This window comes from Python bivittatus, unplaced genomic scaffold (assembly GCF_059951505.1).
Source record: "Python bivittatus isolate LINGU-HERP-01145 unplaced genomic scaffold, Pbiv_v1 ctg000530_np1212, whole genome shotgun sequence".
Lineage (NCBI taxonomy): Eukaryota > Metazoa > Chordata > Lepidosauria > Squamata > Pythonidae > Python > Python bivittatus.
The window spans coordinates 9119949-9147172 of NW_028277085.1; the positions used below are offsets into that span (position 1 = coordinate 9119949).

General features: G+C 39.6%; 1 protein-coding gene across 5 annotated transcripts in view; it reads left to right on the forward strand.

Annotated features, from left to right (window-relative positions):
• The window catches only part of SPPL2A (signal peptide peptidase like 2A), a 28278-nt gene extending 5851 nt beyond the window's left edge, over positions 1–22427 (forward strand). The window contains exons 3-18 of one of the 5 annotated variants that reach the window (XR_015797501.1): positions 166–345; positions 1664–1747; positions 2822–2955; positions 3902–4050; positions 4853–4949; positions 6115–6216; positions 6925–7006; positions 8166–8240; positions 9817–9873; positions 10183–10236; positions 10667–10766; positions 12132–12209; positions 12342–12502; positions 13368–13621; positions 18068–18112; positions 18857–22427. Coding sequence is in view for 2 of the 5 variants with exons in the window: in XM_088148590.1 (XP_088004716.1) it covers positions 166–345; positions 1664–1747; positions 2822–2955; positions 3902–4050; positions 4853–4949; positions 6115–6216; positions 6925–7006; positions 8166–8240; positions 9817–9873; positions 10183–10236; positions 10667–10766; positions 12132–12209; positions 12342–12502; positions 18068–18112; positions 18857–18922 (1464 nt within the window). In the remaining 3 variants the exon portion in view is untranslated. The remainder of the gene's footprint in view (positions 1–165; positions 346–1663; positions 1748–2821; positions 2956–3901; positions 4051–4852; positions 4950–6114; positions 6217–6924; positions 7007–8165; positions 8241–9816; positions 9874–10182; positions 10237–10666; positions 10767–12131; positions 12210–12341; positions 12503–13367; positions 13622–18067; positions 18113–18856) is intronic. The other 4 variants (XR_015797500.1, XM_088148590.1, XR_015797502.1 and 1 more) reach the window with 4 other exon arrangements.
• Positions 22428–27224: the final 4797 nt, after the last annotated feature.

The following is a 27224-nucleotide window of genomic DNA, read 5'->3' on the forward strand; positions in this document are numbered from 1 at the left end:
TACTTTGTATTACAGACCCAGGATTTTAATTTTATTTCCTGTAAATAATAGGAAGTGACAGAAAAGTGGAAGAAACTGTTCCAGCTACCTTGCAGAAGTCTCTTGTGTGTTTACTTTTTAACTTTTTGTTTCATTTTTAAACATTATTTATTTATGGCCTTTTAGGCATATGCAAGACTGGTGTTCTTGACCCCCAAAATGCTGTGTAGTCCATCTGACGTTACCCAAGATATCAAGAACAAAGCAGTCGTAGTGAAGAGGGGAAATTGCACTTTTCTAGAAAAGGCAGAGATTGCTCAACGGTTCGGTGCTAAATTCTTGCTGGTGGCCAGCAAATCTCCCATGGTAAGGTCCAGTTTTACACAGATGATTGTTTTCTGTCTGTATTTTGGTGCACGGAAAATGATGTGTTCATTTTCCAATTGTTATTAGCAGATCTGTGTGAGTCTGATAATCTTTTACAGATTATTCTAGTAGGTTAGGCCTGGGCCCTGAATCTGTGGAATCCTATGTAACTTTTAATCAGGATGTGGTTTAAACAAGCTAGACAAGTTTGCCTACTGTTTACTTCTAATTTTTTTTTATTAAATTGAGGGATTTTTGATTTTCAGCTAATAGGGACTCCCCAAATGACTGTAGATTAAAAATCAGTAATTAATAGGATAGTCCCTGTCTTGATATATAAGGCTTAGCTCCAGAGGAGACATAAGGAATAAAAAGGAGATAGTCTAATTCAGTAATCAGTATATAAAGGTTCAGCTTGAATAGAAGCAGATCAGGAAGAGGCAGAGCCTCAGCTGTGAGGAGATGGAGTGAAGATATCTCAGCAGCAGGAATCCTGCAAGTCCAACTCTGCCGCAGCCTAAGGAATGAAGAAGAGTGAGAACTAGCACTCCATAGTTATGTGATTTCTTTTGACCTTTTAGATTATACGTCCCAACTGATATTTCATAAAGCAGAATCCTTTACTGCTAGATGGGGCCTGAGTGGGTTGCTTCTGGTGGCAAAACTTTTATTTAGATAAACAGGCAGTCCTTGGTTTATGACAGCAACTGCTTCCGGCTGTCCCGTTACCGTCGTTAAGCGAGGACCGTGGAGATCATTAAGCAAGGGCCTCTTGACTTCCTGCCGACTTCCCCATTGACTTTGCTTGTGGGAAGCTGGCAGGGTATGTCCGAAATCGCAATCACACGACTGTGGGGATGCTGTGACAGCCAGAACTCTGGGGACCAGTCCTTAACTACCACTCGTTCAGTGCCGTCATAAGTTTGAACAGTTGCTGAATGAGTGGTCGTTAAACAAGGATTACCTATATCTTCAGCAATATCTTTATTTCCTCAGGCATCTCAGGTGGCATCTGTAGGATCTCCAAATAGTTTTCCATTTATCCAGGCAGGATTAGCTTAAGCAACACAGTTGAACTGTGGGCCTTTTCAAGAGCTTGTGAAGGCAAAGGATGAGGCCCAAACTGCATATTAAAGGGAGATACGTGGAAGTAAAAATGTGTACATAATGGATAACTGTGGAATAGGGGGACTGTTAAAAATTGCCTGGGAAAGATGGGAGAAATCGGGGCCCATTTTTATGGGAAATGTCTCATGATTTAGTCAAATATAGCGATTGGCTCAGTCAGGCAGATGTAAATTTAGTTTCCTTTTTCTAGCATGCTCCTGGAGGGAACAAGACCCAGAATATCACCATTCCTGTTGCGCTCATTAGAAACACGGATATAGTTGATTTGGAAGAGGTACTTCATTTTCACACTGACTTTTTGTACGCGTGAACAAGAAAAACAAAAGATTCCCGTTGGAAATTAATAGATTTTGGTTTCACAGCACGGCCTTTTTTCTTGGTCTCCTTCCATCTTTTAATATTTAGTGACACCCACATGCACACATTACTGATGGTACGGTATCTTTATTTCGTTTTCAGTTTCTGATTAGTAGTTTGGAGTTTGAGGATTAATCTAATTTTGAGAAACAAAGGCTTGCCAAGAAATCTTTCCATTTGCTGATCCAGGATAAATTGCCTTTAGTGCTGTGTTTTTCACCTCTTAGTGGATTCCTTAAAAAGATACTAAATAAAACAATAGCTTTTCTTTCCTGAAACAAGTATTATACATACCACTTAATTGAGATTTTTGCAGTATTTGTCTATATATGATATTAACTTGATAAGCTTCCTTTTTTATTCGCTGTTGGCTCTTTTTCTCTTCCCCTCCGCTTCTATGTGGCTATTCCTCCTCAGAATCATAGAAGTGATCTTAGAGGTGATCTAGTCTGACCCCTGCTCACCACAGGATCCACTAGAGTGGTGTATTTCACCCTTGGCAATTTTAAGGTGTGCAGATTTCAACTCCCAGAATGGCTAAAAAACACTGCACTAGAGCATCTTGATCAGTTTCTTGATCCTATGTCCTTCAGCAGAAGAGAATTTACCTCTTAACGCTTCTAAGTAGATTATTAAACAGCCAACCCTTTACTCGCAGTTAAGAACAATCTTACATTTAGCCCTTCTCTCTCACTGCTTTTCACATGGCTTCATTGCGACTGGCAGCTTGGTAGAACTTGCAGAGTTAAATTTTTAATGCATATTTGTCCACCGAACTCTCTGATCGTAAGTGGGCTTAAGTTGGCTGGCCAACAAAGGCAGAGTAGTGATGAATGGTTATTCAAATGGGGAAGGATTTGTTTTTTTAATTAATTAATTAATTAATTAATATTTCAAATTTGTCACCGCCCATCAAACTGCAGAGCGACTCTGGGCGGTGCATGTCTAATAGTCAACCAATATTTCTAACTGATGTGTTTATAATTTTTAGACTCTTGGAAGAAATGTTAATGTGGCACTATATTCACCACCTGAACCCCTCTTTGACTATAGTATGGTGATCATTTTCCTAATCGCAATGTTCTGCGTGTCTCTTGGAGGCTACTGGAGTGGTAGAGCAGAACTGTGAGTTTAATTTTTGCTGTAATTCCAAAAACATTTCTAAAGTTTACTGTTACCATAGAGTTGCGTTCGTTGGGCTTCCGTTCCCCTTGCAAACTTCTTAGACTCTGGTTCTGTTCTTTAAGTAAATTGATCTGTTCATATGCAGCTAAGAAGTAGATATCAAAAAATGTGTATCTGAAGGACAGAGACTGCGATGGTAAAATTTTCTTTCTGTAGTGCAGAAAGTGGGCTTTTTTTTTCTTTTTGTAGAAACCAAATACAACTTTGGGACACAGGAATGCATTGTAAAAAGTCATCAAATAAACCTTGATCTTTGTCCTTCTTACGCTCCCCTTTACTTATACATTGGGTTATATTTTGGCATCAAACCCGAAAGTTTACTCAACAGGATTTTGTCAATCCTCATATTACTGCAGGCAATTAAAGAAACTGTACACAGTTGCAGTCAAAGGGTCTTTTAAAACTTACTGTAGGTTATCCAAGTGTCCCCAGTATTTGGAATCTTTGCAGTTCATAAATGATTAAATAATATGCTGGTTTACCAAAACAATTTCCACATTTTCTCCTAAATACTGTATATGTTCAGCTTACTGACCTTGGTGCAGCTTTGTAAAATTTAGCTTGCAAGATTACTTGAATTTTGAGTGGAAAGTGGCCAATAAATAGAGAGCCTGTGTGGTGCAGTGGTGAAGGTGTGGGACTAGGAGAGGGGAGAGCCACGTTCTGGTTCTCCCTCAGTCACAACAGCTCACTAGGTGATTTGGCTCCAGTCATTTCTCAGCCCAACTTGAGCTTCTGTGCAAAAGGCAGGACAAAAACCTTCTAAATAAATAAATGAATAAAAACAATTGTTTGCCAAGTATTATTAGACCCTGAGGGCAAAGTTGTTGAAATAAAGAAGTGTCACGTGTGGCAATTTTCTAAGGGCTTATTTTTATCCACACAGTGAGAAGCTGAAGCGCGGCCCCACCTCTGGAAGCAGCAGCTCCTTATCAGATGAAGAAAGCCTTACTTTAACCCCTGTGACAGTTGTCATATTTGTGACCTCCTGTTGCGCTATGCTGGTTTTGATGTATTACTTCTACAAATGGCTCGGTAAAGGACATTTGAATTTATCTAGCCTGTGTTTTGAAGGGAAAACTTCTCACTGGGTTGCTGGATCTCGGTCCAGGTAGCAGACAGGGCTTGCACAACTGAATGCATTTGATATTTTAAAAGAAATGTTGGATGGATGGATTTTGAACTCAGCTACTTCCTGATATAGCTATGGATGCCAAAAGCATTATGGACATTTAAAAAAGCAAGTCTCCCCAGTGCAATTTAGGCAGACTGTTCGTGTCTCCAAAGTATTTTTTACAAGCACTTTTTTTTTTTGTAATTTGTACAACAGCCCTGTGTGGTGGTTATGATTATGATTCCCATATTGTAGGCTGGCTATAAGCTGCAGAAAGAAATGTGTGGTTTGCCTAAATTTTGGGTCTGAATGTGATCCAGGATACTTCCTCAGGGATATTGATAAATGCAGCTTAAAAGCAGGAAGAATAATGGAGACCTCTGTACAGGTAGTCCTCATTTAGCAACTGCCTGGTTTAGTGACTGTTCACAGTTACAGTGGCGATGAAAAGTAACTTTGCGACGAATCCTCACATTTACGACCTTCACAGGTCTGTAAAGCAAAGGAAAGCTGAAGTAAGATCATAAGCACAGTCGCAGTTTCACTTAGCATCCACTTTGCTTTACAACCAAGTTGCCAGTCCCCGTTGTGGTCACTAAACAAGGACTACCTGTATCCATTTTTATATGAATCTCTCTTCCCCGTTACTGAAAGATTGATGGTCAATTGGTTCTAGTCAGTTTGTTCGTAACCATGTCTTTCTTCTTGTTTTCTCTTATCTAGTGTACGTTGTCATTTCCATTTTCTGCATAGCATCTGCTTCAAGCATGTATTCCTGTCTCTCTGCCCTACTTAAAAAAATACCTTATGGACAATGCAGGTACGGTGCTCTACTCTATACGACTTTTTTTAAAAAGAAGTTCTGTGCCAAATAAAAATAATTTCTTTTGCAGTTGAAAATTAAGTCATTCAGTTTATCAGACTTTGGATGCAACAGAGCAGTTATTTAGTGATGGATATGGAAAGTGAATCAACTGGCATTTTGCCGCGATCAGAACACTTCCAGGTCCAAAAGAGATTAGTTGCTACCTGTGATCTCTGTGAGACAAATGGGCCAATTAGAATGGCCCATTCCAGGCATCTTATGGATCCAGAAGAAATCTGATGGGCGCTTGAGGAATCTTGGGTAGGCAATTCCACTGATTGCCTGCTTGGCAACTGGCAACAAGAGGTGATCTGGGCTTTTGACCTGATTTTGACCTCCTCCTGAGTGGCTGAGGGTTTGTTCCTTGATTTACTGAGGAACTCCAGGAGTTTAAGTGAGAGAAACGACTCATTGAATGCTGGTGGAGAAAGACCGGAAGTGAATCTGTCCAAGCCCAAGTATGAGCCCAAGTTACCGGAAAGCTGAGAAGGAAAATGAATAAATGTTAAGAAAATATTTTGCAAAGGTAGATGGGATCAATAGTTAGCCAGCTTATGGAAAGACATGAACAGAGTGACCTGAAATTAGCCAAGGAGCAACCTGTGGATCATAGCTGTCTGCAGGTATTTATTTATTGGTTTATTTAGTAAATGTAGAAGCCCCATGACTCCAGAATGACTCTGGGCAGCTCTAAACACTTAACATGGGAAAACAATAGAGAAGTTAAGTGTCTGGACCTACAGAACAACAAGCAACCCATTCAGGGCTCTGCAACCTGCCTACCACAAGGCCTGGGGAAACAGCCGGGTTTTTGAAAACTTGCATAACATTATCAGGGCGGATGCTAAATTGACGTCTGGGGGATCTCGTTCCATACCCAGAATGGCAAAGAAATGGTGACGTGCGACCGTGGCATCACGACGCAAAGCCCGTCCTTTCATACTGCTGTTCTTTACCTTTTTTCAGTGAAGCTTATTCTTTCTTAGACCGAAATGGGGGGAGGAACCCTGAAATTTGCTGAGTGCGATACTGTATTTAGCAAAGCTGCCTTTGCTGCCGGAAAATGTGCTCTGCATCCCGTATTTGTAATGCAGATTTGTTCTTGCAACTGTATGTTTAGGTTTCCATGCTGGAACCACGCCATCGAAGTGCGGCTTGTTTTCCTCGTTCTGTTTTGCCTAGGACTGTCGGTCACCTGGGCTGTGTTTCGGAACGAGAATAGGTAAGGGAAGGATTTTAGGCTGCTTCCACGTTGGAATAAGCCCTGCTAGAAGAAATCATCATTTCTTCTAGAAGAGAATCAACAAAGAGGCACCAGGATGTATGGGTGATTGTTCAATTGGAATCCCACCCCTTTTATTTTTTTCTTCATGCACGCGGGGCCGGTGTACAGGAGTGCCCACCGTATTGGGTTTTTTGTCTCTTCTTCCCCCGCCTGCCCACCCGCCCGCCGGATGCCTCTGCCATGACGTCTCTTCCCCTCTCCTCCCAAAAAATATAGCTACGAATCTATAAAAATCCAGTTAAGAGAAACAAAACAATTTTAGAAAATAGAAATTAAAAACCGCCGAAGTCTTGTGCGCTTTGGTGTCTGTGTGCATATTTTAAATTTGCGAGGGCCGAAAAGAAATATCGTTTGGGTCAGGAGCTCAAGCCCACAAAATTGGCTGTTAATTCATCTGTCTTGTATTATACAAGCAGGACTGAGTCACCAGTGAGAATGATCAAGTTTCCTCTTTTTGATAACACGATTTTAGATTACACTGAGTTCTTCACTTGCCCAAACCTTCTGTGTGTATTTACTCAGAAGCCTGTGGCATTATACTCAGAGGGTCTCTATCCATTATTGTGTTGAGGATTATAGCTTAAACATGTATATGTAGCGTTCTTGTTCCTGTGCTTAAACATAACCTATTTATTTTTATTTTAGCTGGGCTTGGATTTTACAAAATATCCTGGGAATTTCTTTCTGTCTGAACTTTATTAGAACACTCAAAATGCCCAACTTCAAGGTACAGTAACTTATTTAGCTAAAATATATGAACACAACAGATTACAGAGTGAAGGAAAGAGAGGTGTCTCAATTTGTGCTGACTGTAGCCTTAAGTTTTGTCTGCTAGAGTAGCTCATGAAGATTCTCCCCAAATAAAATTTTCCTTTTCTGAGCCATCTATGTTGAAAAGGCCCTTGGGCACTCCAACCTGTGACCTGAGGGTTGGAAATGAATTATAAGCTTATGTGTTTTCATGACTGTGTTTAGTATTAATTATAATTGATTGGTTAACTATGGTTTGCAGTTGCCTTCTATTTCATCGTGATTAGCATCAGAAGGGGGGAGGAAAAGGAGGTAACAAGTGAGTTGTCAGCTACAATCTGATCCTGTAGAATTTAAGTTGCTTTCTGAAGCTTGTGCCTACCATCCTTTTTGTCCCCTCTAGAAAAAGATGTTTTAACAATTAAATTATTTCTTGAATTTTGGAAACGTTACAGTTAACTTTCCTTGAAAAATGTTACATGTTAATAGCAGAGATGCTGGTTTCAGCTGCTTTTGTTCCTTATATTGTATGGTTGGAAATGGAGCCAACGCATCTGCAAGGCTGGGAAAAGTCATGTGTTTTCAACTGTTATTCATAGACATCAAGTAGAAAAGGATACAATAATTGGATTATATTAAAATAATGAACCTAACAATTATAAGGGCAAAAATTAGACTTCTAATTTTGACCTGAAGACCTGAACATAGATTTGAAAAGTGATAGCAGGAATGCATTGGATTCTTCTTGTTTTTTTAAAAAACATAAATGATAGATTAATCTTTTAAAACTTCCTTTTCTGAAAATTAATTGGCTGTGTAATCTGTCCTTTGATTGTTTTTACTGAGGCACAATCTTTGGGCTAGATTTAGACTGAATCGTATTTGGAGTCAACCCACTGAAAACATTGGGACAAAATAACCTTGACTGAATGCCCAGGGAAACCAACATGTTTACTCTGTGCCCAAAGAATTTGTGCTTCTACATATGTTTAAGGTCACTACTAGAAAGACCATAGAAAAGAAAAAGAATCCCAAATATGGAATCAGTGTCTTTCAGTATTTTGTTAAAGTTTGAAAGGATACTGCATACATGTTGTTTTTTTTTAAAAAATAAACATCTGTTCTTTGTTCTCTAGTCATGTGTGATTCTTCTAGGTCTCCTTCTTTTATATGATGTATTTTTTGTCTTCATCACACCATTCATTACAAAAGTAAGTATGCAGGTTTTATAACAATTATTTTCATCATGCAGAGGGTGTTTGATTTTTAACGTACTGTTTTTATGAAGAACATGCTCCGATACAGTGAAAGTTTTAAGTGTGCAAGTCCAACATTTTGATGGCCTTGACATTTATTCCTTGCCAGAGGTTTATCTGCTTCCACGTGGCTAGAAAACCTCATGGGTGGTCCTTATTAGTCAGATATGTTCAAATGAGGAATGTTTTATATTTTTTTCAAAATACTGTTTTCTGCACTGAGAATTGTAATTAAATTAGGAAGAGAGTTATGCCTTTCCTGAAGAAACAGTGGAATTTTAAATGACCCAGAAAGGAAATAGTAAGTCAGTGTTGTACCTTCAGCTTTAATGTTCAGAAGCATCATGGTCAAGTTGAGTTCGTCAGAAGAAATCTAGACAATGAAGCTCAAAGGGAGAGGTGGACATTAAATTGTTAGACCACTCCTTGCCGTCTGGACAGGAAACAATCTCTGGAACAAGAATATAAAAACTATGATTTCTTAGAAGGAAGATTAAGGGTACAACCCAAGAATTTCAATGAGAACTCTGCTTTCAGATGAGAGATGTAGACATAGACGGTTGAGGCCCACAGAACTAGTGTGTTTTCTCATGCTCTTTCCATGCAGAGGGAGGTGACTTGCCTCTTTTGTGAAGCCCCATCAGTTTGCATCTTTTCTTTATTTCAGTAACTGCTATTCCTTTTATTACATGAGAACTAACTCTCACGCAAATAGCCTGAATTTAGAACAGAACCGTCTCACTCTGATAAAACTAGCTTGGATTTTAAGAGGTAAAAGTTAGGTGTCTCGTGCACTGATTTCATCTGATCCATACCCAACGTAGAGGCAGAAGACTAAGCAGTGGGACGTTGGCTGTTGTCCAATGCCACCGGATGCCTTTGTGTGGCACTGTGATGCCATTAAATTAGAGTAAGGTCTAGATAGAGTGAACAAATAAATTCCAAACATTTACTTCCAGGACTTTTAAATATTCCATACAACTTATTCCAGGCCCAGAAGTCCAATTCTCAAAGTCTAGAGACTAAAATTCCATTATTTATTTTATTTATTGTACAAACATTTGCATATGTGGTCTTTTTGCCTTCTGCATATTTAATTTTGAAATGTGCTTAGGCTTCATGTCCTTTTCTGCATTTGGTATATGTGTTTGAGTTTTTTGACCTGGTGAAATTGCATCAAATCGGCCTGATTTGATGCTTGTTTCTAATAAACTCGTGAAATAATTATAGTTGCAGCAAAATTGACTTAGCTAGATCTGCTGTAAGTCAAACAAAACCAACGGTATTATCAACTTTGGTCTGATTTTGCTTTTTTAGAATCATCATCTCATATTAACTTGTACACTTCACTGGATTATGAGCAATTCTGGCTCCTAATTCATTCCATTTTATATGACTTTGCCAGTGAATGTCCTGGCCAAACTATACTAGGTGCTAAAAGAAATGCATTCAATTTTAAATCTCTAATATTGAAGCCCCTGTACTTCCAAAATGAATGATTCAGCATCAATATTCTTTTCCAAACTTTCAGAGTGGGGAAAGTATCATGGTTGAAGTTGCAACAGGACCTTTTGAAAACAGTGAAAAGGTAGGCATGTTCTCTTTTGAAAAACCAGTAGCTTCTGTTTGCACAGGTTGGGTATTATAATATTGATAGAGTTTTCTTATCTCCTCCTGCACTTGATTTACATAAACATGCAATCCTGTCCAAAAGCACCATTTTGAGATCTTGGTGAGAAAGTTCATGCAGGGCTTGTCTTTTTCCTCCTCAATAATGCAGTTTGCTTGGATAGTCCCCTTAATATTCTGATATCACGTGCTTACAGAATGTAGCCATTTTTTAAAATCTTTTTTTTTTTCGAGTATTAAATGCTTGTTGACTTGGGTTTGATCCTAGAATGATGGAAACTTGGTGGATGCCTCTGCTGAGCGGTCAGCTTCTCATGAGAAAGTAAGGACTGTGTTTAAGATAAATTCACTGGATTTTAAATAGCCTCCTTTGAAAAAGAATAATAGCCTTTGAGGGGGGAAACCTGATTCTCTGTCCCCTCCACATTTATTTCTTCAGGGTCTGGATCTAAATGTTGCCCAACCAATTTTGATCAGGCTAAAATCTTGTTCTTGTTTCACGTGGTGCATTTTATGAATCATACGTCTGTGGTGTCTGTCTGCTCTATACAGATGTGTTCTCCGTGGCTTTTGTGTCTGATCATACTTTTCCACACTCTGCATCTTGATTACTGTTTTTTTTAACGTAGGTCCTTCGTAATAAGTTCTGCGTAAGCTAGATGAGTAAATGGTTCTGGTAAAATTTAAATCTATTTTTTGTGAAACGTCCTTTGGATTGGTCTTACAGGGGGGTTGAAAACACTGTTTTTCAGTTGCCCGTGGTCTTCAAGGTGCCCAGGCTGGAATCGTCACCAGCAATGTTGTGTATGAGACCGTTTTCATTACTTGGATTTGGTGATATTGTTGTGCCAGGTAAGTGCCTCTTTCAGCCATGGTGTCTTTTTCACCATCATAATATGGTGCTTGGGCCAACACGGGCAAAGAAGCTTTCACATAATGGTCGCGTGGGTCTTTTTAAGTCCATCTATTGCAAGTTTGTAAGTTTCTAAACCATTCTGTACACACATGTACACATACTCTATACATGTATATCATATGTAAGAGAGAGACTGAGTATATTCTTCTTGCTTCCCTGTTTTTTCCCATTAAGTATAAAAATGATGGCAACAGAGTATCTGCAGAATAAATTCTAATATAGCTAAATATAACCCAAAGAATTCTGTGGGGCACACTCCCCAGGAAATAAGCTTCCTAGGTCCTAATTTGCAGTCCAGGCCTCCACATATGAGTTTGGTTGGGTAGAAGGCTCATAGGGTTCTCAGCATGAAACATATATCTTCACTCCTTAATGTTTTTCTTTTCCTTTTGAAAGGCAGAAAAGGCAAAAGAAGCAATGGAAAACTGGGAAGGTAGAAATAGAGGATGGTTTCCCCCCACCCCCCCATCCCAAAATTCACAATCAAAGCAATTGCTTAGACCAAGGTTGTTCACAAGCAGTCATAATCCCCATGTCAGAATTCTGGGAGGGAAAGACATTGAGGCTGCCTAGGAAACTTACAGCTCTCCCAAACCTCAGTCATTACATAATATTTATCTGCATTTTTGGTCTCCTGGTCAGTTTCTAAAGCGGTAGTTAAAAGGGCTGTCAGAAATAAAAGTCAGTTGGGCTGCCCTGTAATTAGGCCTTGAAGTCCACACTGCAGCTTTCCTTGGTGCTCTTCCTAATGGCCGCTCCAACTGAGCAGCCCCTCCTGATCCTCTTGGGCCCCTTCCATGATTTGAAGTGCAAGAATGGGCTCGTGCGGTGCAGACAAGGGCCGTGGACTAGAGCGAGAGTCTGTGTTGAGGCTTGGGTTATGGGGTGGGATACAAAGACTGGAGGGGCAGTGGCATCTGCAGCCGACTCAGGGACACCAAAATAATGACATCCACATGATATCATCATCAAATACCACCAGCACCTACTTGTGTTCTGACATCTGACACAAGTAAATAAGTCATGGCGTTCGTGTGGTGACATCATGCAGTCCTCTCATTTGCCTCCCATTGTGGAGCCCCACATGCAGAGGAGCCAATCACAGCCCCCTCTCTAAAGCAGACGTTACGGGAGCCTATGCAAAGAAAGGGACAGAATCCGTCTTCCATCCCCATAATTCAGCCTCCTGTTGGAAGTGTGCATAGTAGCATTGTATAGTGGAGACTGTTGTTTTGATGACTTCATTTTCTTCCTGACAAAATATCTCTGACTTATCTTTCATTTCGGATGTTTTTTTAAAGGTCTCCTGGTTGCATACTGTCGCAGATTTGATGTTCAAACAAGCTCTTCCTCTGTATACTTCATTTGCTGCACCGTAGGTAATCTATCCCAATGATTACTTTGAAAAGTGGTATTAGCAATTGTGTCTACCATGCCTAGCCTAAACCAAGGAGCATAAACATCTGCAACATTCAGTGACTTTTTTTTAAAATGTTTGCCTTGTTCTGCAGCTTATGGTGTCGGCATGTTGATCACCTTCTTGTGTCTGATATTGATGAAGATGCCTCAACCAGCTCTTCTCTATTTAGTGCCATGCACGCTCATAACTTGTGCCCTGGTTGCTTTGTACCGCAAGGAGATGAAAAAATTCTGGAATGGGAATAGCTATCAGGTGAGGAGAGACCATTTGGGTTCTGTGAGCAGATGCTGCTCGTTCTTCTTCATACAGATGGGATAGCTTGGGAGATCCAGAGTGGTCACAGCAGGTTAGCTGTTGAACTAAGATTGGGGGATTTGGGTACAAGACCACTCTTGGCTGTGATAATTCTCTGTCTGATGCTGACCCACTCAATGCCCCTTAGCCCAAGGTAGCTTACAAGACCGTTGTTGTAGCAATAGTATTTGGAGGCAGTATGTATGCTGCCTTGAGCTCCTGGAGAAAAAGTGAGATACCAGTCTAGTAGTGTGTGTGCTTTCAAGTCAGTCTTGACTCCTGGTGACTGCCTGGACAAGTCCCTGCAGTTTTCTTGGCAACGTTTTTGGAAGCGTTTTGCCAGTACCTCCTTCCTAGGGCTGAGAGAGAGGGACTGGTCCCAAGTTGTCCAGCTGGCTTTGTGCCTAAGGAAGGATGAGATCTCACCATCTCCAGGTTTCTAGCCCAGCGCCTTAATCCACTATACGAAACTGGCTCCCAGTAATCTAAATAGAATTAATCTTAACTAAATACCTTGCTGAAAGAGAATCTCTTTTGAAGTAGACCAGGAGGGCAGAAAGTGTGGTCTTTGGGCCTGAGAGGGTCATAGCCAGTGTGCAGTGCTCTTTGCCCCCTTCCCTCGGTCACCTCCTGGATCCGCTTCCTGCCGTATTCTCTGCCTGCCCCCCACTTTCTTTTTCCCCAGGTCTACCTTATTTTTCTCTCTGTGTATCTGACTCTCTTCTCCTGTCTGCTTCCTCTCCATGTCCTCAACTGCTTTGCTTCTGGGCTTCCCTGCATATCTGCCTATTGGCTTGGCTGTCCTACCATTTCCCCATCCCAGATGTTGACTCCACCCAAACCCCTGCACTGTACTCCCCAGTCCCTGCTCAATCGTTCTCCATCTCATTTGCTGTTACCCAGTCCTCCTCTGCCCTTGCAGCCTTCTGCCAACTCTACCTGATCCTGTCCAACCTGCTTTCATCCTCTTCTCTAACTCCTTGCCACCTTCCCTAGTCTCTGCCTACTCCCTTGGCACTCCCTTCAGGACATGGATCGGATCCTCAGACTGACCCAAGATGTGCACCCTTGATGTGGGTGAGTTGCACAGCTGTAGTGGTTAAGACATCTGAAATCATTCTCTCTTCTGATTTAAAAACAATCAGGTTAGACTGACAAATGGGTTGTGGTGTAAGCTTTTGTGGGTCATAGTCCACTTTGTCAGATGCATGGAGTATAATTTATATATCCGGTACATATGAAATCTACCCAGCTGTAGTGGGTGGGGAGAAGAAAAGAGAAAAAGGGAAGTGGTGAAAGGTGGAAGCAGAGAGAGAATTACGTGGTATTTTGACCAAAACCAAATCAGTGATAAGTTGTGACCCCAAATAATGTCAAATAAGGTCATCTGATTGTTGGTCCTGCTTTTGATACGACCATGGGTATCGGGCTGTTTGGCATCTGCCTAAAACTGGAAGCGATTCTTTTCTGTGCACAATTTCGGCACCCGTTAGCAAGATTGAGATGGATGGGTTGAGGTCACAAAAATTCCACTAACGGAACCAGTTCTAAAGCCACTATATTCCCAAAATTCATGAGGGCGGAGATTTCTTTATTGTCTTTTTAGCTGCCTTTCTGTGAACTGGTGAGCTCCCAGGTCTGCTCACTGGTAATGGAGGAGCGTGCAGCTGGATGTTTACCCAGAGGTCTTCTGAATCTTTATCAACTGGGGAACCCATCCTTGCTGTAGGAACCACAGAAGCGCAGCTTAGTCCAATAGGGGCTTTGTGCCTCTTCTCTAGCCTCACGTGGGCCCAGCTTCCCAAGCCCCACGCAAAGGATGGGCCTAGGAAATAATTGGTAAAAACGTCATTCAGAATCAGCCTCTTTCAAACGGGAGTCCGCTAGCCTTAATGCCTCAGTCCCACTTCTAAACTAACAAAAGGCTATTCATATCTCAAATTACAAGTTTCATTATTTAGAAGGACTTAGGTTGCCATAGCAATAGTTTCATACGCTTTTCTCAGCAAGCAAGGGTTTAAATTGCTTTGAACTTTGGATCTTTGTGTCAGCGTGATTTAGTCTGGAATGAGAATTCTAACTCACAATACGAGAATTTGAAGGCAGTTCAAACATTGGTCTCAGAGGAATGAGACCTTTAGTCTAGTCTTTCTGTCCTCGGTGGCAAGAATTCTTTTCATCCTACTTCATCCTATCTACCTTGCACTTTAAAAAAAACAACAGTCCACCCGTCGTTTTCCATAAGTTCAGGCTGCGTGATTCAGCCAGCTATTAACATTCAACACGAAGTGGTGAAACCTGTGCATAAGAACAGGAGCAAAAGTCACCAGAATTGATTAACTGCCAGGTACTACGTCCAGATTTGGTGGGTGGGAAACCCTTGAGTTTTATTTTAGACTCCGTTCCAACTTCCGAGCTACCTGCGCTCAACTTCATGCTGGTTTTGCCAGAGGAGTTTTCTAAAAACATCACTCCCTGGAAAAAATGTACTTGTTTTGCTCTCCTCGCATTTGAGAAGCAAACAAGTCTTGGCACCGAAGTGCAGTGAGCAACCTTGCGGTGCTGTTTCTGAATAAATTTCCCACCCAACCAGATTTTTGAAAAAATATCTAACGTGTTTGCTGTTACTAAACAGTGATGTGGTTAATACCATCCCTCATGAAATATTTTGAGAAATCTTAATATAGTATGGATCTTGATCTTGTTGCATTCTCTTTTTCCTCAATTATAGTGGCACAAAGTGAAGGTATTTGGAGCTTGCAGCTTGACCTTGTTCCTAGTTAGGCATGTGCGTAAACCTGATTAGGGACTTCGTTGGGGTTTCCTGAAATCTGTTTTCAGCTCTTGGGACCTGTTGCGTAGTTAAAGCTTAATCACAGCATCTTGCTGGCTTGTGTTTTTCCATCCACCCATTTTAGTCTAACTTAGCAATGATGATAAATGCTGAATCAGCCAAAGAAACCACAGGCTAGCTTAGAAAATGTTATAAAAATAATCTATATTTTCATGGGCTTCATCCTTAAATGGAAGTAGGTATGCTAGACATTTTTCTGTCCCTCTAAACACTTCCGTTAGCTCTACAGTGTATATAAATTGCGCAGCTTTTGTGCTCATATTGCCTTAAGTACACCTGTAGTAGAAAGGCAGGGGATAAATTGGATGAATAAATATATTTTGTTTTTATTTTATTTTATTTCTGCTGCTCATGGAAAAGGACAGTGAAGGGTACTGGGGACTTGAAAATCATAGCTAGCTTCCTCCAGCCTCTTTGAAATGTCAGCCGTTATTTCCAGCAGGTTTCCAAACATGTCTTTGCCAGCCAGAACTACTGTAGCTGATTTTTACCATTCAGAAGTTGCACTGGATGCTTTTACAAGCCCGTGGCATTTGCACACGCTGAGCTCTGAGGTTGCTGGATCAAGAACGCTGCCTCCTTCTCCACCACCCTCCCCACAACAGCGTGTCTCTGTGTTTCAGCCGATGGAGCCAGCTGAATTGCACACAGCTTGAATGTTTAACAGTTGCCTCTCCATCTTCCCGCCTACCTGGGTTTATTTTTGGCCTGAGTTGGCAGCATGTTTTTTTAAGTCTGCACTTTGGTTCTTGATGCGGGGAGAATCAGACACCAGCATTCTGTCTGTGAATGAGATCGGTGCCAGATTTCTCACTCTGGGCCTGCTTGCCCTCTCCTCCAGCTTAGGGCAGCATCCGCTTGAATTTCTTTTTCATGGATCTTTTTTCTCGGCTGGGGTTCTATTTTTTGCCAGCAACCTATGGAAAACATTCCCCGAAATTATGGTGGCTGCTCTCATTGTATTATTACATTTATAAGACCACCCAACTCCATGATGACTGAGTGGTGTACCATACAGTAATAACGTACTCCTAAACAGATACAAATGTATTTGCACCAAAATAGGAAAGGAGGATGACATTCCACGTATCTGATGGATTTGCTTAACATTGAAAGATGTAAGCAAATTTGGAGTAGTCTGTTGGATGTGAGGGCGATCTGGCTGTGACGTCAGTCACCCTATTGATTGCCAGGGTTGATTTGGCTGATCTGGTTGGCTAGGTGGGTTTTCCCTTCTTTCCTCACTGCTCCATGTGCTTCTCTTCCCAAACTGCGCACTTTGTGGAAGAGGACAACCATTCTAGATAGAAGGAATGTTCCAATCTTTGGCCAGGTATACAATAGGTGCAGTAGCCTATAGTGGTTGGCCCATTCAAACAATCTCATCCAGCAGGGAGGTAAGTGAGGAGAACCTAGAGAATTATACTACCTCAGGTTTCCCCTCTTCCTTTTGAGCATGGTGGGCTGGACCGACGGATCATTGCAGTTCCAACCCAACTAGAAGGTGTTGGTTAAGGGAAGCTAAACTAAAGAGAAGTAGGGAGAAGTGTAGGCCTTTATTAAAACTCTGACTTAGCAGCTGTGTGTCTCCCTTGCAAAAGAAAGGCTGATAAAAGAAGAAATTGACTTTAAGTGAGGCAATCATGCTTTGTCTGAATCTTTGTCTACCTCCTTGAGCCAGCTAGCTGCCTTGTAAATAATACCAAGCAGTCAGCCAGATGTCCTTCAAATGTTTTGGACTTCAGTTCCCATCAGCCCTATCCTGCAAATAAATAATTGCCTGCCTGTCCTGGTTTGCCACCCCAAGGCAACTGCACCTAAGGTTAGCATTGGTTCTGCATTGTCTTGGAAGAGACCCACCAATGGCTGTTGCTGCTGCCAGCCTCTAAAGAGCATTGCCTCTAGTTTCCCCTTGGAGGCTCTCAGTGCAGGGAGATCCTCAGGACAGGGAGGTTTTCTACTCCACCCCCACCCCAAGGGAATAAAGACATGAAGTAGGAACAGACAAGTGATGGTTGCAAAGAGAGCCTTGGTTGCCTTTCCAGCGGCATTCGTGGGAGACTCCTTGCCCAGGATGATGCGTGTTGAGTCAAATGTTTGAGCATTTGAATGAACAGAACTATCCCTTTCCAGCAGCATCTGCTTAGACGGCCAGTACTTCTGCAACAGGTCAGCTACAGGCTACACCAGCCTCATGTCCTGAGCCAGTTTAAGATAAGCAGCCTGTCACACCTCTGACTATACTACAGATTCAGATCTATTTGGCATCTGTCCCTTTGTCAAAAAAGCCGTATGAATTAATGTGCGCAGGAAAATACTTGACTCGTTAAAAACAGAAGCAAAGGATACATGATAGTCCCTCTCGGTCCCTTTCTTTTAATTGATAACATAAAAATATGGCAGTCTGGATTGCCCAAGTCTCACAGGTGTAGCATTTTTTTCAGATTCCATCTCCAGTTATTGGTTTGACCTGAAAGTGATTTTCTCTTTGCATTTTTTTTAAATCACCCTCTTTGGCTTCAGATTTCCTGGCAGAAATATGTTGTGGAAAAGCACTTTTTCCCCATTGGCTTTTAGAAAATATTGACCAACTTCAAGAAAATGAATGACTTACCTGTATGTTGGTTCTTTACTTTCTGGGGAGTTATGGGTGTTTGTTTTTTTTTAAGTCCCCAGGTTTTTTCTCCAATGCTAAGATAACAGCTGCTGATTTTGTGAGTGATGGACAGCTTTCTTTCTCTCATAGTTGGACAGTAAGAGTATTTAAGTTGTTAGAGCAAGGATACTTTAGGAATATGTTGACCAGGTTCACACATTTGCTTAATCATGATTTACTGACTAAATCATAGTTCACACAATTTGCTATGCCCCAAACTAACCACTTTTTGACTCCTACAGTATGTGAATCCCAACCATTATGTTTTGTTTGGGTATTATATAGCCCAACAGTTTGCGTTTCTGACTTTAACCACAAATTCTGGGTTCTTTTTCTTCCCATGAATCAATGTGTTTTTAGGCTTTCCCAACATTTTTTGTAAGTGAAGCTCATAGAGATTGTTTTTATGCTGTCTTAAAGCATCTTACAGTTTCTCTCCATAAATGTGACATGTGTATGAAGTACAGTAAATTGTATCTGGCTGAGAATATCTAATACTCTTGCTCAGCTTATTTCCAGGATTTCCTGAAAAGAGGAAATGACCATTTTCAATTTCTAGTGCAAATCACCCACCCACCCACACCCTCCAGATGTATGAATTTGGAAACCAATAGCAAAACTTTAGTGTTTGTGTATGTTGCTTCTGAACTGTGGCTTTGATTATTCAGTTAGATAAACCTTCCTTATCTGTGGTCCTGGCTGAATGCCATCATACAGTATTTGTTATGTTATCATCTTTGTAGTTACCTAGCAAAAATAGAAAACCAGAGATTTGATTACATATGATTTGTTTTGTACTCAGGTGATGAATTCTGCTTCTAATGAAGAAAACGCCACACAAGCCACTGAACACCATGAAGGACAATAATACATCACCGAAAATAATGTACTATGATTTTCTACTCAAATAATAGAGACTGGTTTAATTTTTAAACTGGAATATTTCATACACTTTATTATGAAAAGAATTGCCTTTTTTACACTTGCACATATATTTTTGTGAAAAGTTTACTATTGATGCTCTCAGAATTGTTAGAACATGTTATTTCTTGAGGTACCAAACCATACTCAATAAACCTGTGCCTTGCTTCACTTCGAAAGATTGTTGCCTGTGAGATAGATGGTACTTCTAATCGATTATCCAATTTGCTCCTGCATCTGAGGCTTCCCAACTAAAACTTTATCTGAAGCATGTAGGAGCAGAATCATGCAGACCAGAAGTGTCTTACCAGAGGTCCAGCTAGCAGAAAATGCCAAATGATAACTTGGTTGGGCTGTAGGTTACTGTGCAAATACAGGGAAGCAACAAGGGGCAACTAAGAGTTACATGCAACCATTTAATCCCATGGGTGCAGTTCCCAGAACTCCAGGATGATGCCGACATTCTGTAGAAAAATATATGTTAGATTGCATCCAATGATTATCCCCCCAAAAAGGAAAATAGAGGCACTGAAGCCTCAACATGCTCATTTTTAAAAATCTTAAACCATAAGAAAACGAACAAAAAGGCGAGATGTTCAGCCCTTCCTTTTCCATTTTCTACCAATGTCACAGTCACCCCCTCTTCATCTTCAGTGGCTGAAGGAAAAAAAAATATACAACCCATGGCCTCAAAAAGGTTCCCCACTCCTACAATAAGACACAGGGAGTTAGTAATTCACAAAGTGAATGAGAAATGGACTGATCAGCTGAGATGAACCCATTAACTCATTGTTATAAACAGGAGTTCCAGTACTTAATCCATCGTGGGCTAATGAATATTATTTAAAAAGTGTTTTAAGATAAAAATAAAAACAAGCAAAAACCAGAAACTTCTTTTTTCCCTTTTAAACTTAAATATGTTTAATAAAAGTTTGAGTTTCAAAATCAGGGATTCATTTTCAATTCTTCCTGGATTGCAGCTGAGAAGGGAAGCTGCAGTAGAAATAGAGGGAGGGGGGACGCAGCAAGATAGATTGATTCTCATAACTTTCTTAGAAATGATAGAATTAACATAACTTTAAGCTCTCAGTAGGGATGCAGTAGGGATAATTCTGATTATCACGGTCATCTTTTCTTAGAGAAGTAATTCTTAACTGCAGTAGCTCATACAAAGGAAGTGCCACAAAATGCAAATGAATATTCATTCTCAAGATGGCCAAGCTTCCTTTTCTTTTGCATTTTCTAAGCATCTGGGAATAAGTCAATTCCAGTGCATTTTTTATTTTTATTAAGTAGAAAAACAACAGGAAGAACAAAAACAAAGGAAAGGAATACATATACATACATAAAAATACTTAACACTATAATCCCTAATTCATCTTTTACTGTCATCACTGTAACAAATCTCATCATTTGAATTTTTATTTCAACCTACACCTTAGTGCAAAGCTTATGTAATGGTCATAATACTAATAAAAAAATACATTCAACTCTAGCATTTTGATTTGAAAGAGATTTCCTATTTTTAACATCTTCTGGAAGTGCTAATGAACAGTAGTCTCGTACATTTGAGCACCAACAGAGTTTTAAACCAAAGATACTTGGAGGAATGTGGATAAGAGGAAAAAAGACTATGAGCAATGCCTCAGTTCAGATGTAATGTGAGAACAACAGCGTAACACAAACTTCCTCATTTGGTGCCTTCCAGATATCTTAGAAGTGCAGCTCCAGAATATTGTTGAGAATTCTGGGAGTTGTATTCCCCACATGTTTAAAAGCCATCAAGTTGGGAAAAGCTGGAGTAACTAGATAGCATAGATCTTCTCTTGTGAACCAAGTGAAGAGACTGGAAACTTTTAAAATAACTTTTCATTATGTTTTCACTCAGGAGAAATAGGCTTCATTTAAACAACTTCATTTAAGCTAATGAGAAGTCTAAAAAGCAGTTTAAAAGCACCCTTATCCTTTTTAATAGTTCCATATTTATAAGTCACCTCCACAAGAGAGATCCATAAAGCAAGGATTTCCTCTAAATTTGTAGGCTGTCTGATAGCAATTTAAAATTTTGATTTTGTGTGGGCTTCTAATTTAGGGTGATATTTACACACATAAAGAAGGCTATCTTCATGAGATCTTCCCTCCCACACCCCAAGGTGTAGACAACAAAAGGTAGAATAGATAGAGGTACCATAGCTACAATTCCTTAATCCAGATAGCAGATTATATTATGTTAGGGACTTTCCTGGACCATTTTACAGAAGAGTTTCCATTCACTGTTAAGCAGAATAAAGAAGTGGAAGATGGCCTACATTTTCTTGATGTACCGTTGGGATCTTCTACATATGTTTTCTTGTAAGGGACAGGGGCATGCTGCTGGAATATTTCCTGTTTTTTTTTTTTTAATCATTATTGATGGACCTTTATTTAATTATCACCTGAGTCCTTTCTGTCAAAAGGCTTACCGATCATGTGAGATACATCTGAAAGAACCAAGGATGCAGAGCAGGGATCCAACTGGTGACTGACCAGCAGGTTTACAGACCTGAAAAACTTGAAACAATAATTACCAAGCTTTCTTATCTCATTCCCAACATGATCCATCTTTCTCTTTTGTTTTTAATTATTCTTTAGTCAACATGAATTCAAATACTGGCAGACTACCCATTTTAACACTGGTTGTAATAAATCAAGTGAATCTGAAACTTATATTTGTATGATGGGCACAAAAGAGATCCTTTTCTCTTAAAATGTCTTTGATGTGATAAGAGGCAAGGTTAAATTGTAGATAAAAGATTAGTTATAGTTTTTGCTTTAATTTTGCTGGGTTTGAGGGAGTGAAAGACAGCCAGAAATGTCTTGACTTTAGAAACTGAATAGACTTTGTCTATTTTTTTACATTATATTGTTTGATACTTTGGAATTTTTTTTTAAAAGATCAATAATTTTATTTGTAGAGGAATGTCAAATTTAATCTTGTTTAATGTCTAAGGTTCATTGGATTACATTTGTAAGGAATAGAATTGACAAATTATCTAACAGGTTGTTCACTGAACATGCATTTGCTTTTTTGGGAGAGTGAGAGGAATAAGTATGATTCAAATTATGACAAATGTTGCAAGGATTCTCATTTTGAAATGTCAAATTAACAGTGTCTGCATGGATTATTTAACAATATTCTTTAAAGTTGGATACTTTAATTATTGGCCACTGAATAGCATGATAGGGCTCACATTGGAAACTTCATAAAAGTGCTTAAAAATTCAGTTGGCCATTTTCACTTTAAGAGCCTTAGTAATAAGAATTACTGTAACAAACATAGTGCTGTTATGGCAATAATCCATTCTGATAAACACCTTCCTTACTGCTTGATTTCTGAAACATTGTATATTTTTGTTTTCTAAGATTATTATAATTTGGAAAAAAATTTGTATCAAATAAACTTAGAGCAATAATTGGGGTATTATCCTTGTGTTATTTCCTGTCTGGTTTGCACATTAAAGTATAGCCTTGCTCACATCAATATAGTCATTAACTGTCTCCATTTGCTTTCCTTGGAAAACTATTCAAAGACTTCTACTCCTCAGATTTTAAAGTTTGAAGATGCTGGTGGAAGCTTTACATATTTCTTAGTTTTTAGTTCTGCCTTTGCTTGATTTTTACACATTAGTAGTTTTGATTTGAGTCCATGATACCTTTTTATCTTCTATATTGGAAGCTCCTTGAATTCTCAGTGTTCATTCTTCCCATGTTGTATGAAACATTCCCAGTAGCCTGAGACTTTCCTCCCTCCCTTCCTTCCTTATTTCGCTTGGACAATAGAAAATGTAATAATAAAAGCAACTGAATCAAAATTATAGAACCATATTTATGAAAAGGGGGGGGAGAAAAACAAGCAAAAGCTCTATTCATGAATCATTCATATAAGGAACATCTGGGCAAAGATTTGGGTCTTCAGCAGAGCCTAAAATATGTAATCGAACACTTTCCCGTACTTTGATGAGTGAATCACTTTAGAAGTCAGGTTCATAGAGAAGGGTCACCCATTAATAACTACCAGATAGCTCTCTGCTGTTCTTGGAACCTCTCTTGATAATCTTAATGATTGACCAGGTCTATAATTACCTGTAGGACAGGCAATATGCCTTGAGTAAGGGAGCTGCTCAAATACCCTCCAATGGTCCACTCAAGTGTTGTAACCCCCCATGCATTCTGGGGCCCTTGGAGAATGATTTAAGCATGGCCCCTGTCACAAAAAGGCTGCTCACCCCCAATCTATTGATAGATACAATTATCTGGGCTTCCATAATGTGCTAAGCCAAAATGAGACCACACTAGGGTTTAGCATGTTGGGCAAACACAAGCAATGTGACTGACTTCAACTTTTGATACAGAAACGTGAGAATGAATATACCTTGGGTTAGCGTTCATGACTGAGCAGTATATGAAAATTGTGGCATTTTAAAACTGAAATATATTAGACTAAACCTCAACCTACCTGTTCTACATCTAGTTGAGAAGGTCCATATTAAGAGTGCGCACAAGTGCACTTCTAATGCTATACAGTCAATTGGTCTGGGATTTTTAAAAATAATGGTGCACACATTTGCTAATACAAACCATTTCATATTTTTCTTTGGCTGTGATATAACTCACTGACCTTCTGTCTTGACCTATGACATAGCTCCACATAGTGAAGCAGATACAGAAGTATTTGCCTGAAACATTTTGTAGTTTGTCTCCTAGGACTTTAACATTTTTCCTTTTAGCAGCAATTAGCAAAAAAATACAAAAAAATATTTTCAGTAACTTTGTTTTCTTTGTACCAGACCTGACATTGCTAAGTACCATTTTCATAGTACTAGGGATAAAAGTGATCTACATTGTCATACAATTTATTCCAAACAGAATGACAAACTGCCTTTTGTGCAATGGTGTCAGGATGCATGTGATGGCGTTTGCCCTTCCTTGTCATCACCCACCCACCCACCCCCAGTTACCTACAGCTTAGCTTCAAGTGCAAATTGTTTTAAGGGCTGTACAGAAGCAATAAAAGGACTAGAACAAATGTTCTTCCATTTTTCACACAGGGTAGTGTTTGAAGAAGTTCTCCTTTAAAGATACCTCTTAGCTTTAAAAAGGAAACAAACAGATCATCAATAGGAAAGTTATACAATGGAAAGGTTGTTTGCCACAACTCCCATGGCTAAAGAATTCAACTAAATTTTCCAAGTACTGAGTTGTAAAACATGAAAGCAAGCAGGCAAGCCTGGCCTGGCTTTTTCATCTGACTCTTCAAGAAAAGAGTATGTGGTGGGACACACGGTTTCTCCCTTTGAGGTGCCCAGCTGGGGAGGACAGAAAGATATATCAATTTATTTAAGAGGACATATCAGATACTTAAAATAAAATGGTCTGTATATAAAAAGAGGTGCAGTTTTTATGGGCAACATCTGCAGTTCTGACTGAGATATTATAGTATTTTAATCCTGGAGCAAAAGGAACACAGAACTAATGTGTGCTAGAGAGAGATTTGTTTGGTCTCCATTTATCAGACACTGGTTTACAAATATGCATTTAGGATCTGGTGACTACAAGACAATTTTAAAGAAAAAGTAAGAGCAAAGCCCCACAAAACCCAAAGATTGTCAGGAATAAATCAAAGTAACTGCATTTGCTCCTATGTGGCCTCTTGCTGTGTTCCCAGATGCTCCTTAGTTTTCTGAGGAACTCCTGGAACTAGCTATCTGATGGATAAAGTCACTTGGATTTGCTCAGAGTTGGATTCTAACTGGGCAACCCCTGTTGATGTGACTGAAGCTTGGTCTGGTGGGTTTAGTTGGAATGAGGTGATGGTACCCAATTGTACATCTTGACCCCAAACCCTCCAAGTGATGCTATCAAGGTCTTTTTCCAAGGCCTGAAAGCTGTGAGGGTCTGAATGGGAAGGTGCATACTCCAAATTGGCCCTAGCAAGACAGATTGGCTGAGAGTATTTGGTTGCCCTGATCCCACAAATGTTCCATCTTTAGTTCAGGATGGAGTTGCACTTTCCCCTTCAGGATTGGGATGCAATCTGAGGGTTTTCCTGCATTTGTAGCTTCTGTTCAGAAAGAAAATTTCAGCTGTGGCCATGAAAACCTTTGCATAGTTCCACTTTCTGCACCTGTTGAGTTCACTCCTGAATTGGAAGGTTCTTCATATGGTTACTTAAGCTAAGACATCTTTGACAAGTCTATCCAGCTTCTGCCTAAAGGTATCCAATGAACCCACCATTCAACCATTTTTGAAATGGTTACCTAATACCCCTCAACTTTTTTCCCAAGGAGATACATTTAAAGAGGAGCAACAGGATTACCTACTTGATTTTTCCCACTAAGTTAATACTGCATTTCTGTATCAATTATATCCAAGTTGGTATCAATGTGCATATAACAAAGGATCTTTTAAGCAAATTAACATTCTATTTTTGCCAGTTCTAAATCACTATTGTTTAAATGCTTTTATGAATCTTATTTTCATTGCAGACCATTTTAAGAGCTTTTGCAGTGCTCCGTTCCCTCCCTTTTGCTGCTGTGATAGAAAGATGCAGACATTTATTTACCATTTATTTGCCTAATCCTGGGCACATTGTTCACATACTATAACTGTTTATAGCATTTTTATACAGCCTGCTCACACAATGTTCTTTAGGGAGAGTTCATAGATTTTCTTTAAACCATAAAAAATGAAATTACAACAGGAACCTAGTGAAAAACGTTAAAAAAAGAATAAAACCACCAATGGAGAAAACAGAAGCACTAAACTATAAAAAAAACATTCTCCTTCTCCCTACACATATAATAACAAGGGCACTTAAGAAACTCACTTGGCAGTGCATTCCATGTCTGACAAGATCTTCTAGGTAAGCCACCCACATCTCTGGGGGTGGAATAAACCAGATAAGGGCTTCTGAAGAAGATTTTGGGATCCAGGCAGAGATATGCAAAGAGAATTGTCTTTCATTTACTCAGTTCTTAAAACATGTAGGCTTTAAAACAGGGTCTTTAAAATATTGAAGAGGGAAATATAAGAATCTGTAGTGTAAGCCTAAAAAAGATCTGACATAGTTGCAACAAAAACCAAAAGCAATTTCTCTCACCTTCCCCCCCTACCCCAAAGAAGAAAACAGAAATTTTGGCACTAATCACACAGATGAATGGCCTCACCCCCTTGCATCATCTTCTCGTTTATTGTAATATTTGTGCCTTCAACCATTAAGGGCGGGCTTACATACTGAAATGTTGGCCACCTGAAGCTGTGCAGTAATTCTAAAACGAACAATATATTAATATTACATTTATAATATTATATTTATGTGACATGATTTTTCACAGTTGCCTAACCTTTGTGTGTGTACTATTGTTAAAACAGCAACCAAATCCAATGTGTTTTGCACAGAAATCAACACCGCTAAAATTTCCAAAATTCCATGTGAATAGGATCACTAATTTACAAGCTTAAGGATCAAGCTGCATAGAAATCAATAAAACTCCAAAAAGCAAACAAAATGATTTGCAGGTGACAGTGTGTAACGGACAGTTTGACCTGGTTCATATTATAACCACAGGTTTATTGAGGAGAGGTGGAGGATGGTTTAGTATCAGAACGGTTAACCTGGAGAGACAGACAAAAGTGGTATTTTATGATAACTGTATTTACAAAAGTGATATGCCAAGTTGATAGTAATTATAATAGTTAAGAGAACAAATAAAATGTTAGGCTTAGCCTTATATCCTAAGGAGCTCACATTGACATTTCTTGCTGATTATATGAATGGTAGAAGAAGAAAGTTTTTAAAAAGCCAACTGTCTTTGTAAGGTGGTTTCAGTCTTTGTGTCTTCAGGCAACATCAGTTTCACCTGTCTCACCGTCAATGTTCTCAGCTATCTACTACAGAATCTATAACAGAATATTTACATATTATTATAGAAGCCAAGTACAGGTCCTGCAGAGATGCCTGAAGCATGTTCTTGCCAGGTTATCTGGGAAGAGTTTGAACCTGTTAGCCTTGATGAAATGGACAAGGTCCTTAGAGCTGTTAGTTCAGCCATCTGTGATTTAGAACCATGCCCCTCCTAGTTGGTCAAAGTCTCCCAGGAGGTGAAATGTCACTGGGTCCATGTAGTGGTTAATGCTTCTTTGTGGGAAGGGTGCTGCTACCTACACTGAAAGAGGCAATTATCTGCCTTCTTCTCAAGAGGCCATCATTG